The sequence below is a fragment of the Athene cunicularia genome (assembly GCF_003259725.1).
Source record: "Athene cunicularia isolate RWA chromosome 11 unlocalized genomic scaffold, athCun1 chr11_part1, whole genome shotgun sequence".
NCBI lineage: Eukaryota > Metazoa > Chordata > Aves > Strigiformes > Strigidae > Athene > Athene cunicularia.
Genome location: NW_020799113.1, coordinates 2,799,031 through 2,819,635, shown reverse-complemented (window position 1 = coordinate 2,819,635; position 20,605 = coordinate 2,799,031). Strand labels below are relative to the sequence as shown.

Sequence of the window (20,605 nt, the reverse complement as noted above, 5' to 3'; positions counted from 1 at the left end):
GGAATGTTTGTTTTTCAAACTGTAAATAAATGTGTAAATTAAATCTTAGAAGTTTGTTTGGCCTGACTTGGAAACGTGACAACATATACTGATTTTTGGTTTGTGTTGTTTTTCAGCATCTCTAACTTGCACATAAAAAGTTAGTTTAGGACTATCTGCTAGTGATACATATTTAGGACTTCCACTTTTGTGATTTAAATGTTCTGTTTGACAAAATGTGATGTGTTAGGATTCTGAAACAATTCCAGGCTTTGTGTGATACACAAAATGTGTGATGGACGTTAAGAGGACATAATCCCTCTCACTCATACCCTCACTGAGCCTTCTAGGAGTCAGATCCACTACGACTGCAGTCTGCACTTCACTCTCTGCAACTTTTTTCTTCCTAATGCTCTCTCCCAAGTAGCTTAAATGCCTGAGCCAATAATGATTTAATGTAAGGTTCCAAAATACAACATTGTGAGTACCTGGCCTAATGCCTGTTTCTGCCTCACTTCTGGGAAAGGCAGCCTCCAGCCTCTTTTTAACAACTGCAAAGTGTATCTGAAAATTAGGGACCAAAATTTCATCTCTAACTTCCTGTAACCAGGCCCTTACGGGAACTCGGCAGCGCTCCCAGGCGATGTTAGTGGGGAGCAGCGCTGCCTGCGCGGGAGAGGAGAGGGGGGCTCTACAGGGAACGCGAGGCCCCAGCACAGCCTGGGAGCTGTATACAGCACATCGCTCTTCCCCACTGAACGCTATCGTACTTTTTTTTTTTTCTTTTTTTTTTTTTTTTTTTTAATGAGGACAAATCCTATTCCTGGAAAACTTCAAGCGCAGCATTCATAGCTGCATCCTAAAAATGCAGCCCCAGTGGGCAAACAATAAACATACTTGTTTTGCGAAATGGCTAATTACAGAATCAAGCGCCTGTTACGGGCGATCGTTTGTGATGAACAAAAGGAAACAAGCTCAAGCTTACTTGCGATCTCCTCTCTCTGATTGTTTAATTTCAGCTCTTAATATGGACTGGCAACTTGTGTGTGTGCTATGTATTATATCTCATATGTGTGGCGGTACGACAGAAGTTGGAAACGTTCAGTCAGGTCCAGCAGATGGTCGTTTCGGTTATGAGCTTGTGCTCTGAGAAAGGACTGCAGCTAGTGGGTTGTATAACTCATGTTTGGGGTGTGATGGGTGAGGAAATGCTGCTTGCTCAACTGCCTCGGTAGCTATTAGCTGTTGGTGCCTTGTAGAATATTATTTCATACACCTAATTACTAAATGTTGTGATAGCTTGGATACATACTGAAACGTGGATGGATGCAGATTTTTCAGGAACATCTGACTTATTCCAGGGGCATTGTAACTGAGGGTAAAATGTTATCGGGACTTAAGGGAGGCTCATTTTTCTGTACAGTGTCTGAGAAAATATCTTCAGTATTATGCACGGCTTGAGAATGCGTCTTGAATGAAAGGATAAAGATATGAAGGCAAAAAGACACAAATCTAGGTGTGTTACTATGTTCCTCCAGGAAAAAATGGACTTGGACTAATATTTTAGTATTTCCTTTTAAGAGATAACTGATTCCCCAGACAAAAAGAATTCAGTGGATTGCATTTTTAGTGAAATGGCAGGAATTAGTGAAGAGGCAACTTCACAAATGAGATTGTAAGAAGCTATTGGGGAAGGAGAAAACACAGTGCTGAAGAGAAGGGAGGCTGACTTGGTTAATTTTCATTAATAAAAATAGCAGCAATAGGATCTTTTGATAGCAAAACCTGTGAGGTATTGTTGCTGCAGAGGAAGGACGTTTACACATAGATTATCCTGTAAAAACAAAATCAAGTGCAGTAGTACAAGGTTATAGTCTTGTGAAGCGATAACAAAAAAATTTGATCAGCCCTAGTTTGTAACAAATAACTGAGATGGAAAACACTTGCAAAAGCTGTTTAGTCATACGTGCATGAGCAGTTAGGGTAATGCTGCTGTGAGAAGGGCAGTCCTAAAATATGTCAGAGGGTAGGAATCTGATTCAAATAAGCTAAAATGAACCCAGAAGAGGTGTAGAAAAGGGCTGCTAAGGGTGATGAATAGCAAGTGTGTCTAACAAAGGGAAATTAGAAGAATTTGGCTGCTTTGGCCTAACAGAAGAAGGTATGATGAAGTGATGATATATAAATGTTTCTGGCTCCTTAGCTTAAATAAGCTAATGAAAAATGAGAACAGTGAGTATAAACTGACATTTTAATATATTAGACTTGACATTTTTAAAATTTCTTTTGTCTGTATTATTTTATGGGTGGAAGGGGAAGACTTACATGCAATTTAAAAATTAAGCTAGAGGAGTTCCTGTAAAGGAAAAAATTCTGTGGATTCCTATGATAGCAGGGAGGCTGTAGTCAGTGGTGGACTGGAAAGGGTAGCTTACCCTTGGGGTGTGTTATCCAAATTACTACCACAGTAGTTTTTATAATAAGAATAAACGCACTTTTCTCTGCTGTTTAGTAAAGAAATGCATGATCTGCTGCTGCAAAAAAAAAAAAAAAAAGTTTTAAATAGTTGGCTACAGTTTACTGAAACTTACTGTTTTAAATTCATCCTTTGGAGTAGGCCTTCCTGTTTCAGGAAAGCAAGATGTCACTACGTTCACCTTGACTAAATCAGTAGTGAGGATTTACTTCCCGGTTTCTGTGTTACACAAGCCCAGTTCGAATGTCAGTATTCCCTACAAGTGTCTGCGTTGTGAGAATTTAACAAATATCTACCAGTGATTGTGGTGGGTGGTTATTATGGAGACATGGGGAGTAAAATCAGACATACAAGGAAAAGACTTGTGAGAAATGCTGAAATATGACTGGCCAGACAGGTTTTTGTTATATAAGATTAACCATTTAGAACCAGGAGGACTCTGAAAATGGTCAAAACAAGATTACTCTCTGAATAGGCTTACTTCTATGTGTGGAGTATCTCTCAACACAGACTCTGATCTGTGCCTTGAAAGTCTATGTTCTAGCTGTTTTAAAAGTGTCCTATGTTTTTATAGCATTTAAACACTTGGTTTATTCTGTACCTTAGTACTTAAGTAGTTTTAAATAACCTGACTGTGGTTACCTGTTAAGTGCCTGAACATGTTGCCCTGGCATTTATTGGGTTGTGACATCAAATACAACACACTTTGAATAACTTCTTACTTAAGAATAAGTCACTCCCAGAGACCAAATGTAACTTTGACTTAAAGGCATTTTTTTTCTCTCCTGAAGACTTTGAGACTGGCCAGAGTGTTTCAGGGTAGACTCAGAGTTAAAAAGTGTAATTGGGGGTAGTATGGCTGGAACAACTAGATTTCTTTGAGTCATATTCCTGTTTTGGCCAGTGGCTTTAGGAGGGGCACAAATAATCACAGTAATTTTTCAGCAGAGATAAAACAGGCCTGTTTATGAATCGTTTGTCCACGGGGAAAACTGCTGCAAACAGAGATGCTTAGAAGGTTAAAACTCCCTTTTTAGATAATTATTCCAGGTTTTCTAGACGAAATGGCAGGTGATTATTTTGGTCCAGAGGCTCTAAACTTTGCTTCTTTGCATATGGTATGTCATTAACAAAACCAAACTTGTGGCAGCATCAGCAAGGAGCGGTGCTGAGTGTGTGGAAATGTAACCGAAATATTGCTTTGAAGGGACTACATTTTACACAGAGTATCTTCGATTGAGAGATGATTTGAGGAAACACAAAATGATTGAAGTGTCCTGCTCATGTGCTTCATAGTATTCCTGAAGTGCAAATGCATACTTCAAAAGCTCAGCACAGAGTAGTTGGGCTGTGCCCAACTGTAGCTAGGCAAGAAGCAGGAGGGTGAGCAGTGAACCCCTTTGTGTTTTGCCAGCCGTGGTACATACTTTGTTTCCTTCACCAGGGAGGACTGTTGCACTTTGTATCTACATTTATGTTTGCTGCAGATCAGCCCGAAGAAGGTTAGGGAGTGACTGGTGTAAAATCAACATTCTATCACTTAACTGTGCTTACTGTCACTGCCGTCACGCCAAGGAAAATCAGGTGCAGAGCTCAAAACAGGGCATGCTCCAGTAATTCTTCCCTGATTAATCATCTTGGGGATGCCATCGTGGACTAGTGTGACTGGCTCTGGGGACCTGGTCGGCCTCCTACTCAGGATGTAAGGAGACTCACGGCTACTCCAAGCATCAGATTTTTAATAGTTCACTTTTCATTTTTTCCTTAGACACAGGTGCTTGGTGTTTCCACTGAGACTCTTTCAGACAGGGTATGTCTAGGGGGATACATCTTGTCTGGTTTCCATGGCTATGTCCTCAATAGGAATAGGTTCTATGTGGTTGAACAATCTGGACAATCCCACCAGTATGTCCTTTTCATACGTATTTTGAGGTCCTCTGAGCAAGTTATGTTGCTTGCTTCTGTTGTGTATGCGTGAGTGAGGCAGATCACATGGAAGGTGCATGTATGCCTGTCATTTAAGGTTTGGAGGTTCAGAATTAGCATACCAGTTCTTAGTTTCATAGACTTAAGTGAGATTTGATTTATGATCTGAATTAAGTAGCAGAGTGTACTTGGCATTTTTCATTTTATTACAAGTAAAGTTTAAATAGTGCCAACAGGATTCCAGCATCAGGGAAGTGTTCTGTTACAGTGTGTGAGTAATTTTAATGGAGCTTCAAGTAGGCTGTGCTACTAACAAGTAAAACCACATTGAATGGAAAGTGTAGTGTAGTATCTGTAGGAAAAGGGGTTTTGCTCAAATAACACAAAAGGCAGTTATAATTGGCTTGGGGCAGCAAGTACTTTGGTAAAAGTAAATAGTACAGTACCACTACTCTGTAGAGCTTGTTGTAATTTCACTTGGTAATTTTGATGGTATGTTTGCACTTGAACTTTCTTGGCACTTGGGAAAGTGTCTTCAACTCATGGAGGTGTGTAAACTTAGTGAGCCAAAGTTGATGTGTATTTTGAATGTTGTCTTTAATACACAAACCTGTAGAATTGTCAAATTCTCTATTGGTTCTTTTTCAGGATGGAAAAATTAATGCACCAATAAGGAAGGGTCTGAAAACTTCACAGAAATTCTACTGCTGTCCTATTGAAGGCTGCCCTAGAGGACCAAACAGACCATTTTCCCAATTTTCTCTTGTAAAACAGGTATTCCTATTTCCTACGGTATTTTTATACTGATTTAGTCCTGACTGTCTTTACTCCAGAGAGTGTGTGCACTTCTGCATTCCAGTATAAGCAAAACCTCTCAGCATATATCCAGAAGTTGGAGAACTGTATGCAGAAATTCCACATGGGCATATGGTTAATGAATTTGCATGTTGATATTAGCAGACTTGGACCTTTAGATTAGGCAGATGCCAGTATGTTCTGCTAAACCAGAAGACAGCCCCTCTCTACAAGTTAAAAAGATGGAGAAAGATCAAAGAGGAGGAAAAAATGACAGTAGCAACCAATAAGGGTTTAAAATGTGGCTGATGGTTTTAAACTGCTTTTTCAGATGGTCAGGAATTAAGTTTTTCTCTGCTTTAATATCAAAATGCTTTTTTTTTACTATTTATCTGTTTAAGAAAACATGTAAGACTTGTTTTGGCATGAATGAGTGAAAAAAGCACTCTTCTGCAGTTTGGTTACCTGTGCTAAGCTGGGGAGACCATAGGAGATGAGTAGCTACCCCTTGGTGTTTGCTCTGAAGGTGACCTGTTTGAATTGAGACTGTTTGCTCAGTTGTAGATTTTCAGGAGTGTGCACATGTTGCAACATACACTTAATATGCTCTTTGGCAAGATTGAGCTATAGCTTTGTTAATGTCCATAGAAAACTTCCAATAGCATTACGACACATAAATGTTTATCTGTGTTTTAAGATGCAAATAGCACAAGCAGATTTGCAAGTTTTAAATTATTTCTGTTAATTTCTTTAAGCTTGTAGCATTCCTAATGAGAGTTTAAAAAATATTTAATTCTACTCAAGGCTCTTTAACAACAAAAGAAAAGTAAATATTAATGTCTCCCCTAAAGATTATTTTCTCTTTTTTTGTCTTAGCTGAAGGCTAATATACTTTTCATTGTGTATTCTAGCACTTTATGAAAATGCATGCTGAAAAGAAGCACAAATGTGATAAATGTAGTAACTCCTATGGTACAGAATGGTATTTGAAACGGCACATAGAGGTCTGTGGCAAGACTTTCCAGTGTACTTGTGGGTGCCCTTATGCCAGCAGAACAGCATTACTGTCTCATATTTACAGAACCGGCCATGAAATTCCTGCAGAACACAGGTAAAAGTGAAGCAGTGAAGTAACCATGCTTACATTCATCACCAAGTTCTCTGTCTCCCATGTACTAGCTTTTTGACTCCTTTCTGTTAATTAAATTGGAAATAGACTCCCATTGTTTTAGCTGTAAAGAAGTTTGCAGTTTCTTTGTTCTGTTGCTTTTAGTAGTTTCTGGTTTTTTGAAGGCAATGATGATCGTCTGATCAATAAGATCAGATTTCCACACATAAAACAAAAAGTACTGATAAAAGTGCACTGCATGGCATAAACACTAGCAGTTCCTGTTGCATCTGCTTTTACAGTTCTCTGAGAGCAGAGATGATTTGGAAATACTTATAGGTGGTAACTATAGAGTTCAGCTGGGGTTTTTTTATAGTCTGTCATCTTTGCCAGTGTTAGTAGTATTTTTTTTAAATGCCTATATATGCATGTTTAGATTTATAGTTGTCTTAATGTGTACATATATTTCACAAAGGGTGATCTGTTTTCTGAGGCCTATCCTGTCTGTCTGCGAGATTCAACTGCTGCAAAACTAAGTTTTGTGTGAAGGAGTGTATCTTTCCATAAGAAGTCTTTACCTGGACACCATTTTAAGAGCACTGTCCCTTCAATGCTCAGTCTGGGTCAGCATCAAAGTAACAAATTAAACATCTTCAAATCAGAGTGCTTAATGTACAAGGGGGCAGAAACCATCTAAACTTCACCTCCATTTAGAAATAGGTCTCCATAAAAGAGAGAACCCTTTTTTCTTTTTTAAGTGGGAGAGTGAGGACTGAAATTCTAAAAAAACTGAAGTTCGTGGAGTCTTTTTATGTTTTAATCAGGATTAATTGTCTTCTCATATCCAACCTTATCTGTGACTTGAGTTTATATTTTCAATGCAGTGACTCGAAAGAATGGAAGGCAGATGTTTTGTGCTTGAAAGGAGTATAAATTATTGATCTCATGTTCACAGGGATCCTCCAAGTAAGAAAAGGAAAATGGAAACCTCCATACATAATCAGCAGCTGGCAGAGAAAGCAAATGAAGCATTCATCAGTACACGCAATAATAATCCTGGCACTCAGGAATTGGAGTCCTCTGAAGTGAAACTAGTGGCCTCTCTTGAAGGCTCCTGCAGTTCTAACTTCACAAACCAAATGCAGCCAAGAAGTACACCGAAGATGCTTCTACCAAAGCCTAAGGTGGCTTTGGTTAAACTTCCAGTGATGCAGCTCGCTCACTTGCCTATATATGTATCTGCAACAGACTCTTCTGTCAAACCTGCTGTAGTGGCTGTTGATAATCAAGGTTCAGTTGTAAGTACTGTTCATTTATTGCCTCAATCTATAGGAATTCTGATTCCAGCACTGGAGGCAGAAACACTTGTATTTAAAGATAGTATGCCTGTTTCAAAAGTGACAAATTCTGGTGATCATGAACCAGTAAGCACTGGTGTACAAGTTGAGCTGGATAAATTTACATCGAATAACGCAGGGCAAGAGCTGGGGAATGTTTGTCACAAGAATAAAATTTCTTCAATAAATATACAGACTGACTTATCTTGTATTTCACAGAACTTTGTACCAGCTGCAGCCTGGACTCCCAATTCTTCTGTATCCTCTTGCTCTCAGACAGACCTGTCATTCAGTTCACAGGTTTCGTTACCCATCAGTGTGCAAACTCAGACGCTGCTGCCCGCTTCCAGACTGACTTCATCCATAGCTGCTCAGACTGACGCTTTCAGTCAGGTTTGTTTTCCAACGTGTGGCATTTCTAGGGAGACTCAGACCAGTAGGACACAGGACTCTCTTGATGGCAGAGTGCAAATGGACCAGGCTGTAATGTGCGGTGATATCTTTGACAACGTTCATTCATCATATAATGTTTCTACTCACATCGAACTTCCAGAAAACAATTTAATGCCTGCAAATATAGATCAAACCTTGCTTCAAAGGAGTACTTGTAAGAGCCTGAATCAAGATACGGTGAAGTCTGAATCCCTTATCAGCTTCAATACACAGACTAATATACTTCCACCTCAAAATACGATGGATAATCAAACCCAGACAATGGACCTACTAAGTGATCTGGAAAACATCTTTTCAGGAAACATGTCTGGCCAGACACTGGATAATCGTGGCCTTTTGTCCGAGACAAGTTCTAATGCTGACACGCATCTGCCATCTGGTCCATCACAGAGCACGGGAATAGACTTTGACATCGAAGAGTTCTTTTCAGCATCCAATATCCAAACTCAGACTGAAGAGAGTGAGCTTGGTACCCTAAACTCTGAGCCAGTTTTGGAGTCACTGGACATTGAAACTCAGACTGATTTCTTATTTTCAGACAGTGCCACTCAATCATATAGCTGCCGAGGAAATTCTAACTTCTTAGGTTTGGAGATGTTTGATACACAGACACAGACAGACTTGAATTTCTTTTTGGACAGTAATACACATCTGCCTTTAGGAAATATTCTGAAGCAGTCTAGTTTCTCCATGAGTACTGACTCATCTGATACAGAAACCCAGACAGAAGTATATCCAGCTACTAAAAGTACACCTACTCAGAATATTGAAAGCAAAGTCCAGCTCAGTAGCACTGAAACACAGACTATGGATAGCTGCTTTGAGAATCTAGGGAGTTTATTCCTTACCAGCAATGAGACACAGACAGCAATGGATGACTTCCTTCTGGCTGACTTAGCCTGGAATACAATGGAGTCCCAGTTCAGTTCAGTAGAAACACAGACCTGTGAAGAGCTGTGCTCCTTGTTTCAGAGCTCAGACAAGCCCAGCCATTGAGTACTACGTAATATAACTGTTTCCTGTGGTTTGAAATTAAGTTATTGGGGTGGGAGAGATGGCTTGACCGAGTCAGCCACTTTGCATTATTGAATGTAGTTATCTTGAGCAGTTGGCCTAAGAGACTTTTCATCCTGAAGGTACTCTATTGTATATGTAACTACATAAGCTGTGTGTGTGTATAAATGGGGATAAGGGGGGGTTGTCACATGTTAATTATACATTTGAACCTTAAAAAAAAAAAATTATGTGGTGCCTATGTTTTTTTCCTCAGACTTCTTTACAAAGCTGATACTGCTTTCATTTAAACAGAATAACTTTTTTTAAGTTGTTCTGTCCTATATATCTATCTGTTCCTGGCTTACTTACAGGGTTCCAGTGTGCTGGACCAAAACCCTGACCTGTCCAATTAAGATGCTTCCCTGAACTTACGGGGGAGGATTCTATTAGTGTAAGCTACTTCTGTTTACTTTTTTTAGTAGCTTGTATTTTAAATCCAGCGTGAACATAATAAGCTGTATTGTCTTCTTTTACTTTATGTCTTCACAGCTCTTTCTCCTGCATAAGTTGGTATTTTCCACAAAACTGTCCAATACACTAGACACATACAGACTCTTGAATTGTTGAATATATTTATTATTAAAAATATGTAGAAAGCAGTACTTTTAAATTTTTTTTTTTCTCTGAGTGGCACTGATGCCCTTTGAAGGGTAGGAAGAGAACTTGGAATACATAATTATAGGGAAATTTAGTATGTTGTCCATTTAGCTAGTGTAATAAATGGGACTAACATTTTAGAATCTTCAGGAGGAATTTGCTTAAATTATTTCTGTCTGTAAGATGCGGATGTTACAATGCGTGTGCCTTAAAGACTGGAATAATTTGTTTTCACTGAAATTCTTCTAGCTTTATTAAGATATAAGTTGAAAAATGTCAAAACTAATTCATACCTCTATGACATTAGCAGAAATCTTTAGAAATGGGAAATTAAATTCTCTAAAATAGTCACCTAGACTCCCCTTTTTGGACTTTCTGCTTCCAAAACCAATTGGAATCTGTACAACAGAGCTGGGAAATCATCTCACAGAGCCCTTTCAGAACAGCAGTGTCTTGCTTTTGCACATTGATCTGCAGCCCTCAGTTCCTGAGAATAGTCAAATTCAAACAAACTGATTTTTCAGAGAAAAGACATGACCTCTTAGAATTTTTAATATTCATCTTGTCCCTCATACCATTGTTTGTGGTATTTTTCATTTGCATGGAAAAAAAAAATTAAGCCAGTTGTGAATGTACATTGGAATTTGGCCTTAACTGATTTTTATCTCTTACTATAATACCTGCAAAATGTAGGCCTCTGGTTTTGTCCTGGAGGGTTTTAGTTTCTGTTACTTTAAATGAAAAGAGAAACCCCTTCATGTCAAGTTCCTGGGCCTGTAACAGACTTTACTCATCCACTGTGAGAGGAGAGGCATTGGCTGTGTATTTACTAGGCAGCTCATCAGTAAATGTGTGTCCAAGCCTTAGTTTTTGAAGACTCACTGTTTTGTGCTTCATATGCTCAGCAAGGAGTGGGAGTTAAGTTACTCATCCATTGCAGCTAGCTTGTTTTGAAAATGAGCACTACCTCTTTTTTTTTTTTTTGTCTCTTCCTACCACTCTTTAAATTGCCGTAGTTAACACACTAATATGATAAGCAGCTCTACTTTTACTGTAAATAATCTCTTTAGATTAACCCTGAAACTCGTATTTTCCTCCTGAAACCACAGCTGTTGTTGCCTGTTTAATTTTTCAACATTTCTAGCTGTGATTTCAGATACTTCCAGTCTTTAGCTGAAGAAACTGCAGAAAGGAATCTTGCAGTTCTCCCCAGGAGTACAGTAATTCTGCTTTGGGGAAAGTTCCCCCAGGTTTCACAGTACCTAGAGTTCTGATCTTAAAGGTGGGATATGTTAATTAAAGGAAGGCCTTGCTTGTAATTCTGTTTCTTCTGAAGATATGACTGATTCATATTTACTTGCCTCCTTTGAAAGTAGGAAATAAATGACAAAATTAGGTTAATTTATTGCATTCCTTTTCTAGTAATGTTGCTTCTTCATGTTTTAAAGTGTTTTCCCTTCTCCTTTCTTCCCCCTGGCTGGAATACCAGAGAACATCTCTTCATATGTAGGCTTCTGTGTTTCCCACGTGCAAGTTGTCAGTACTGACGCATGAAAGAGGAGCAGTTACTATAAATCTGATTGGGGAAAACTGCATTTTCCCCAGCTGTAGAAGGCAGAAGTGAGAAACTGTTCATTACCTCTGAATTTAGAAAGTCTGTCTTTTTCCTGCAAGAGAAGGAATCTTGGGTGATGAGGAGCAGAATTACAGATGGCTTTGAATTGTAGCCATCTGAGAGCAGCTAGCATTTAAAGAACTTTGAAACTAATTTACAAATCGGAATGAGAATTGCCATGCTCTTAGGGTATAAGCCAAAGCTCTCAACATCAGTGACTATCAGGAAAAAAAAAGCTTGTGTAGACAGAATCTTACAATGTAAATGTTACTCATTTATTGTACTTTGTAATTAAAAGTACTCATGAGTTTTGTGTATTTTATTAGAATATGCAAATATGATTCCCTTCCCTCATCCAGTGTGTTTAAAATAACTTGAACTTTAGTTAGGTGAACACAGTACTGCAACATGAAATTATTTATTGAAAGTGCAGTATTAAGAAACTATTAAATATGCCTGCATTTCTTTAGGGAAGTGGATCATTCTGACCAAAATTAGCTTGCTTCTTCACAAATTTGCTTCTCCAAATTATTCATAAAAGTCAGAAACAAGTTTGGATCCTATGTTGCTGCATACATAAGTATTTTTGTGAAAATGTGAAGACTGCAACCAGACTTCTTAGTTTGCTGAATCCCACAGTAAATGTAATGAAACATGATCTGAGATACTGTTGCTGAATATTATGAATTCTTCACATTTGAACAAGCTCTTTAAAATGGCTGATTTTCTTTTTTGGCCATTGTTTTAAAAATAAATTTCAGTCCAAACTATTTCTTGGTAGGACTAAAATTATACTTATCTCCATTTTTCTGCAATTTGCCTCTGATTTTCAAGGCACTGTCTCTATTGTTAAGTATCAGTCAGCAGTGACTTAGTACTTTGCTTATCTTCTTTGTATCCTCTACTGCCATTTTAACTGCTACACAAGAAGTAACATCAGATACTCCATAGCCTCTTAGCACAAATTTTTATCTGGAAGTGATACTAATGTTACTTGTACTTACTCTCTGCATTTCCTGCTGAATTCTGTTATGCTGTGATTGCTGGATCTTGAAATGGATGCCTGTGTAATGCTACTCAAAAACTGAATTGGTAGTTTTGTAGTTTCACTTGAGCTTTTTTTAGTACATAAAAGAACCAAACAAATTTGGGACACGCATTCTATGAGAGCATAAGCACAAAACAGCTGAAAAATGAGTGGTCTGTCTTGTTGCCTTTCATATTTGTCACAATGCTAAAAGCTTGTATGTCGCTAGATATATGTTTCTTCTAATTTTGGCTTTATTTGCATCTGTTTCTGCTAATACACTTGTAAATACTTCTTTCTGCTTTGGGTAGGGAGGGAATCCTCCCCCAGCTCTTCATGTCAGCCTAGAGAAATTGGTAGTGTAAAATCAGAGTTTACTAACGCTACGTATTCTTAGCTATGCAAAGCTGCTTGTGTCTAGAAAATTTTCACTTCCAAAGGATATGAAATCTTATACACATATGTATACTTGCAGCTGTAAATTAAACAGCTGTAAAACAAGCCTTGTGAGACCTCATCTGGTTTTGAACAATTGAATCGGTGTCTGTAACTTACTATGTAACTAACACTCCTTACAAATTTTAATTCCAAGGCACATACGCAGTCATTTTTTCTGTTAAAAACAAAAGGCTGAATTTCCTTGTTAGTCATATGTACCTTAATTGTGTAGAGGCAACAGAACAAAGAAAGACGTCTGCCTTCTACGGTTTTAAATCCTTATCCTGCTAACACATGCTCACGCGCTTAGTCAGATCTGAATTGGTTGTTTGGGGGGGTTTTTTGTGAGGCTGGGTAGAGATGTGAGTGTTGGCAGGATTGGGATGTTGGGGTGTTAGGGGTTTTTTAATAATCTTTCAAATATAGGGGAAGTCAGTAGGACTCATACATACTGAATCAACATAGGGTGCTCAACTTGCAAAAGAATACGTTACTGAAATGACAACTCAGAAGTGAACCAAATGTACTTGCCTTTATCATTAAGGTTGTACAGTTTCCTGTGCTTTAATATATTTCTGACGTGCTGGGTTTTTTTAAACATGATCTTAATGTACAATTTGCTGTTCCAAATACATTCACACCAAAATGTTGTCAACATTCTGGGCCTTGCAAGCTTTTTCATTCACGTTTGGTTTAAGGTGCTGCTATGCTTGTGTTCTTAGTAGAACAGGCCTACAGTCAGCGGACTTCCAGTAGTAACTTTATATGAACACTGTGGGGACAGGGTTGTTTCATGGTAGCAAGCATCAGTGCATGGTGCAAACGGGCATCTTCTGTTTCTTTTGTTGTTTTTTAACAGTTGCTGTGAACTTAAATGTGTGCTAGAAGAATTTGCTGCTTAGAGCATGACTGAATTTTCTTGTTTAAAGTGCCATTGCTATGCAATGAACAGAATCAAGGAACTACGTCATTCAACTCTTCGCTGCCCTGCAGCCAGGTTGAGGGTATGTTTGTATTAGTGCACGTGACTCTTCCACTTCACCAAAAATGTAATCGGACAGCCTGACACAGTGGGAACTCCTGAACGAACTGCTGAGTTAAACAGCAGAAAGTCTTTACTTCTGATTCTTTTTCATATACTGGCTTTACAGCAGTATTGTCAACTAGCAATGGAATATAATAGATGACTTGTGATGATGTAAACTGTACACTGCACAACAACTAATGCTTTACATGCATGCTTCAAGCATTTGCATGCAGAGCTAGATTGACAGCACTTCTATCTACAGATATTTACAAGTGCATCTATGATAAAGCTAGATATGAAGGACAGCTGTATTTTCTTCAGTTTACAGAACTCAACACCTGATTATGATCTAAATTAAACTTGTAATTATTTAGAATGGATGAGTAATAAATCTCATGGGTGAGTCGTTCCCAAGGCATGTGTGAGTGAATCTCAAAAAGGATGAGAAATGTCCTTAAAATATTTTTCTTCTCATCACTGGTGGGATTTTGATCTAGTGGACAAATTGAGTTTTCAAAGGATGTCCATGTTTAATTCTTGTTATTTAAGCCAGTGAACTTACGATGAGCGGACAAAAGCAAGCATAAATTCTGAGACAATCCCAAAGAAGGAATGTTGTCCTAGTAATTGTGAAACTTTTAAGTATATTAATGCATGCAGAGAAAACCTTGTGCCAAAATACTGTTTCATATTTCCCTCTGTTGGAAACTGAAGTGTTACGCAAAGCGACTAGTAAGTTATTCACAAGTATTGAAACGTTTTGTTCACAAATGAAGCACTTAATTTAGTCCTGTAAATTATACATATTTTGGAATAAAGTTAACTTCAATCATTTTTTGCCTTCTGTTTTAATGGCTGTGATCTCCTGCCTATAGAGGCATGGGTGGGGTACTCAGTGCCTGTTGGTAAGTACCACCCATTGCTCCTTAGCACCTTACCTTTTGATAGCTAGGTGTCTTTTGAATTGGTAGAGATTTTGTAAATTAAAACTATTCTACAATGTCAGCCCTTGATCTCTAGAGGCAGCAAAAGTTTTCCTGTGTAGTCCTGCTTGTCAGTGAATCCTCAGAAGTTTAAACTGGCAACACAAAGGTGTTTGGAATGTCAAGAGTCATAAACCTGAAACAAATCCACTCGAGAGGGTCTCTGCTCTAAGTGAACCTGTGCATAGACTGGTGTGGACTCTGATGTGTATGGGCAGCACTGGGTTCTTCTGACCAGCAGCACTGAGGCTGGGGCTGCACTAGTTGTGCTCCATCTCAAACCTCTCAGCAGTGGGTGCAAAACTTAAGTCTGTAGTTACCTTGTATGCACAATGCAATATCTCTGTGGTTTCAGCTCACTGACAGAGGCCTTTCTTTTACAACAGACTCTCAGGACAGGATTACTTTACATTCTTTATCTACCCTATCATCTACCCCTCCTGTAATTTTCAAGATTTCTAGTCATAAGTAACATCAAGTAGAAATTCAACTACATTATGATGATTAGTTTTTAAAGTACTAGAAAATTGCAGTCCTCTCTAACATCTTTTATTATTTTGCAATATATTTTATATAACTGAGAAAATAATTTTTGCCACTATGAATATTAAAAAAAAAAAAAAAGCTAGCATATGTTGATTTGAAGCATGGATCATACTTTGTCTCTTTTCTTCCTGTACAGTTCCCATGCTTAATAAAAATCCCACCATTTTCTGTTAGTTGGAAAATACAAAATGCTAATTTCTACTGTTACCTGTCTATCTTAATATATAATTCAGTGGGCGAACAAGCAGATGCTCCTAGTTCTACCCTTACATCAGCTACAGTCACACCTGAAACATTCTCTGCTGTATAGAGGCTGCTGTTCCCAGTCCTGTCACACTCGGAGGGAGGCATTTCCACAAGGCACCGCTCAGCCCTAGTGGCAGGAAAATATGAAAGATACTTCCAGAGGGGAGTACGTTGTATCTAGAAAATAAATTCCTGTTCTGAACATTTAAAATTAGGGAAGAGTCAAATGTATAAGATGCTGACCATCCTTTTAGGAATAATAGCCCTATTCCTACCATAGGGATGATTTTGCTGTTATTTCAGGCTTTTCATTATTCAGAACAGATTTGGCTCATGGACAAAAGTCGTACTTGGACAGACTGATCCTCATGAAACTTTCACAAATGGTAGACAGTGTAAAAGGCAGGATGAACTTTAACTCTCAATTGAGAAGATGATAATGGCTCTTTAGAAGGGAAGCCTCATGTATTTTTGAACTATTTTTTTGCTTGCTATTGCTGAGAATTCACTTATTTCTTCTGCTGGCAGTGAAAACATCCCTGACCACTTTGTGTTTAGTTCTGAATTTCCTTCACTTAAAGAAATTGCATGCTGGCAAGCTGATTGTTTTGTGTCAAAACAATGGAATTAGAGGCAGATTTTCTTTCTGGCTCCAGGATTTGACAGTGAGTCCTCTGGAATCAGTCCTTTGGAAGTTTGGACCTAAAACAGAAGGGCAAAAATGTTGATTTAACTTTCAGGTGTTCCATCATTGTATTTTTACATTGTTGTCAACAATTCCCCTTTTGCTTGTTTTGTTTTGGCAACTTGAATACAGGAAGCACTTCTAGCTGATCTAGCCCTTAAATTTATTTCCCTTCCTGAACAGGAATGGCTTTATTCTTGAGAGATTTTACACGTAAACAAGAAGCTGGTGTTTCCTGTGCTAGAAGAACCCAGTGTATTCAAGGGCACGTGATTTAAGCTTAAGTGTTGTGTATTCCTTTATGTTCTGGGCCTTTAGTTAGCAGCTTTTCTGGTCTTCTGCTACAGGTCTTATCGCAGTAATCTGCGAGGGTGGTTCTTACAAATATCTTGTGTCAGGCTGCAGTAAAACCTCTGTCTAATCTGTCTGATTTGACAGTTTCAGAAACCTCCGCAAAAATCTTACCTGGCATGAAACACTGGAAAATGTGGAAATAAAGTTTATAGTTTTCCCTGCAACTTTAAACATTTTTTTTTTTCTGTAGTCCTAAAGAATTTGCTACCTGTCTGCAATGGCTGCAACTTATAATTACTATAATGAACATGTTTGGCTTTACTTCCTGTTAATTGGTAATGCAGTTTATTTTTCAGTTTTCTCACTGAAGCAGCAGTATTTTCAGTTGTCTGAATGGGAGGGACTATCATCTCTCCTTCTAGACTATGGAAAATGTTACTAGTTTCACAGGTACATATATGTTTGAATTTTTTATTTAGTGGAAAACGGGACTGAAATAAGTATATATGAATTTATTTATCTTGGGGCTATTTGTGAAGGATGCTTCTTTTGTAGAGCTTGCATTTTATATCTAAATATGAAAAACAGGATGCAAAAAATATATTACCATAGAGGGATGGGTACAAAGAAGGGAGGAAAATGGTATGTTAGAGGGGGTGTCTGTTCTGTCGTAATGATACTGCACTTGTGTGACTGTAGCACTGTAACTGAATAGCAGTAGGACAAGTTACTACAACAAAAAAACCCTGTTTCCTGGAACAACCAAGATAGAGCTTGTCTCCAGGCAGGCACTGGCAGAGATTTGCAGATATCCAGAGTATTGAAAGAGGTAAAAGATGCATATAGATAATATTATCAGCTATAATGACCTATTTTTAAGACCTGTGTAACTTTTGAATATGTACTTTATAACTTTCCCTCTTGACTTGCAGCAAAATACCAAACAGGTACAAAATATTACTGCTATTTCAGGCTGAAAAGTTTAGCTTTTGTTCTTGAGGAAGAGTGAAGGAATGCAGCAGACAGTAACGCTGCCAGCAGCCTTGTGCTTTGTGGCACGGGTGCGTGTTTCGGTCGCCGTTCGGCAGGTGGCACTCCTCCCTCCAGCACAGAACTACCCGCGCTGGAAAAATCACATTTGCTGCCAGAAAAACGGTGGCCCTGTTCTAACCTCCAGTGCGACAACTCGCATACTCTGCACCTGAAGCCGATATGTCACTCTACTTAAAGATATGCTTCTTAAAGTATTGTAATATACTTTCTATGCAAATGAATGTTCTAAAAAATTTCCAGATTTCCCTAAGCAATTCCCAGGAAAATTTGTATTAGAGACAAAGCAAACTGCTTGGAGCTGTTATTTAACACTAGCACTCAGCTCCTGTGTTCCTCTCTAGAGGTCGTTTCACTTGAGTATTGGGTGAAGAGATGAAGCCCTGTCATCCTTCCATTTTTTAAAGGAATAAACACATATTTAGATACATAGACTACATATCACCTATTTTACTGAAACTATGCCTCTGGAAGGTGATGATTCTTTAGCTCTCATGTTGAGATACCTGAAGATGAACACAACAAACTGATGCCAGAAAACTACTAAAACTACATTTATGCACGTTTATTACTAAAGAAATAAAACTAAAAAGATATTGCATTCCTTCATCTGTTTTAAAGTGGAAACCATATGCTATTCGGAGCCCTGCACTGGTATTATCTTTCCCTGTTCCAAATTTTTATCAAAGCATCAAAAGAGGGGAAGGGTGAGTTGCAGTAAATCTCTGTGCTGAACTGCAGTTACCTATGTATCTATGGAAAGACGGCTCTTTTGTTTTTTAACACAAAAGAAAAAGTCCCTCAGTATGAGATGAAACAAGAATCAGTGACTATCATAATGCACAGATTACATATTAAACAGAAACAAACCAAGAACGCATTAACAGGATTTTAAAAATTAATCTACAAGGAGTATGAAAAAATAATTGTAAGTAACTGTCAGTCTCACCACCGTGTGCTTTCCAGGTCATTTCCATTTCTTTTAGGTGCCAAATTAGCAAGGAATAGATGCAGATGTTTGTCTGTGAAGCTCAACAGGATTTAGCACTGTTTAAATTAAGAATATTATTAAATGCCTTGCGGAGTAGGCATGGATTTAAGAATGTTCCTAAAGTTAGGCATCGCTTCAGTGCTCAGCAGCATCAAATACTCAATTACCGTGCCAGGCTACCGTAGACATTCAGAGTGAATCTAAATGAAGAGGTTGCACTTCATGCCCGGAATAAGCTATTTAAGGCTCTAATCAATCTATCTTACAGACAGGAAGAAACTAAACCTGCATCAAAGTAATTGGCATTCAGCAGCTTATAATCCTATTAATAGCAGCTACAAAAACTACAACTATCCACGTTGCTCACAAGGAAATTTTTTTCTTACAGTCTAACAAACTTTTAAAAAAGGATGAAATTCCAACATGGAAATGTTAGTTCAGTCTGGATGGCACTGCATCTCCCACAACGTGGCTGACTGTTAAGGAAGGCAGTGCAGAAAGCAGTGGAACCTCCTGCAGTTTTTATTCGTTTTCTTCCTTGACCTCAGCATACCTGTTCCTGACGTTACCGGTTAAAGAGCCCTGGATGTCATGTTTTGAATATTGGTTTTGCTTTGTATGTGGAATCTGCATACAGGCACGATGACTGTTCTTCTTAAAAGCAGTAGGATTAGAAACAGTTGCAATACTTTTGTATGATGTGCCAGTATAACTGCTCAGGATCTTCATGCAGGAGTGAGACCTTTGTATGGCTATAGATAAACGATGATTTATTAATTTCTATTTTTTGTCCCCTCACTTTATCATTCTCGATATCAACTCCTTTTTCACCCTTCTGCTCTGTTGCTCTAGCATCATGACTACAGGAAGCAACCTCAGCTTAAGTACCACTGAGCATCTTCTCAGAGATAATAGCTTTTGTATTCTTCCAAGAAGGATCTGAAGTATCCTTGGGAGGGGCATCCTTCACAGGTGGAAGTACTTGTGAAGACTTAGAGATTTAGAGCCATTTGGATCAAGCACGTTAATGTCTTTACGCCTTACAGCTTCTGGATTTTTCACATCTTGCAGGTTCCACATACAGTGTTCTTATTGGCAAGTTCTTCATCTTGGAATGCCTGAACAGTGTAACTTGTTATATATTTTCATTTTAATGCCATATGTTGTAGGACAACAGACTTACTAGAATGGGTTGAAATCTCTTTTCTGAAGCTGTGTCAGCTATGGCATCAACATTTAACTTGCCTTCCGATTTTGATTGATTTATTGTGGTCTTGGCTGCTTCATCTATACTGTTGTCAAGAGTTTGCAGCATGTCTAAGCAAAACTGCCAATTGTTGGAAGTTTCATTTGCCTTGCATTTCTTGGCTTGTTTTTGCAGCTAGAAGCAGGCAAGTGGATCGGTTTTACCGCAGCCTCGCACCTGGTCATCGGGAAACATGTTCAATATAAACAAGTATTGCAAAAAGAAATACGTAAAGGAAATAGGCTTTGCTGATGTAACTGAATACTCACGCTATTTGTGTTTTCTTCCCAGTGCAAAATAGTAAGTAAGTGTAATTACTCACTGGTCATGTTTTGTGACATCGCATAGTGAAAACCCTCCTGAACGGAAAGGCGTTTCGTAGTCCCTCCTGAGGGGGGGGTGGCGGAGCGTGTTAGTTTTTTCCCGAGGAGAACGGGTTCATCTCAGCTCTGCTCCTGTCATTTGTGACAGGTGAACGCTGCTCCCTCCTTCCGCCTCCGGACGACACTTTTTTCCACCATGGGTGTAAAATTTCCCCAAATCTCTATCAAATGGTTTCAAAGCGGTCAGACACGGCGCCTTGACCTTCGCCACCTCCAAACCAGACGCCGGCCGCCGCCGCCTGCCCCGGTCCGTGTCCTGCGCCGGGGAGGAGCCTCGGGAGCTGCCCCGCTGCCTCCCCAGCTCTCCCGAGCCCAGTCCGCCCTTCTCCCCTCACGACCAGGCCCCG

At 38.8% G+C, this 20,605-nt stretch overlaps 1 protein-coding gene and 1 long non-coding RNA gene across 2 annotated transcripts; one reads left to right on the top strand and one right to left on the bottom strand.

Moving 5' to 3' along the window:
* The first annotated feature begins 4,905 nt into the window (after window positions 1-4,905).
* Window positions 4,906-13,459, top strand: ATMIN (ATM interactor). Its single transcript, XM_026856512.1, has 3 exons — window positions 4,906-5,155; window positions 6,088-6,287; window positions 7,240-13,459. Exons 1-3 carry the CDS (start codon window positions 4,970-4,972, stop codon window positions 9,068-9,070), a joined length of 2,217 nt encoding a protein of 738 aa, XP_026712313.1. The 5' UTR covers window positions 4,906-4,969; the 3' UTR covers window positions 9,071-13,459.
* On the bottom strand, window positions 10,713-20,459 carry LOC113484258. The gene is made up of 2 exons (XR_003399194.1): window positions 20,145-20,459; window positions 10,713-20,052 (listed from the first exon to the last, which is right to left on the bottom strand). It is a non-coding gene; the product is annotated as an uncharacterized LOC113484258 (long non-coding RNA).
* Window positions 20,460-20,605: the final 146 nt, after the last annotated feature.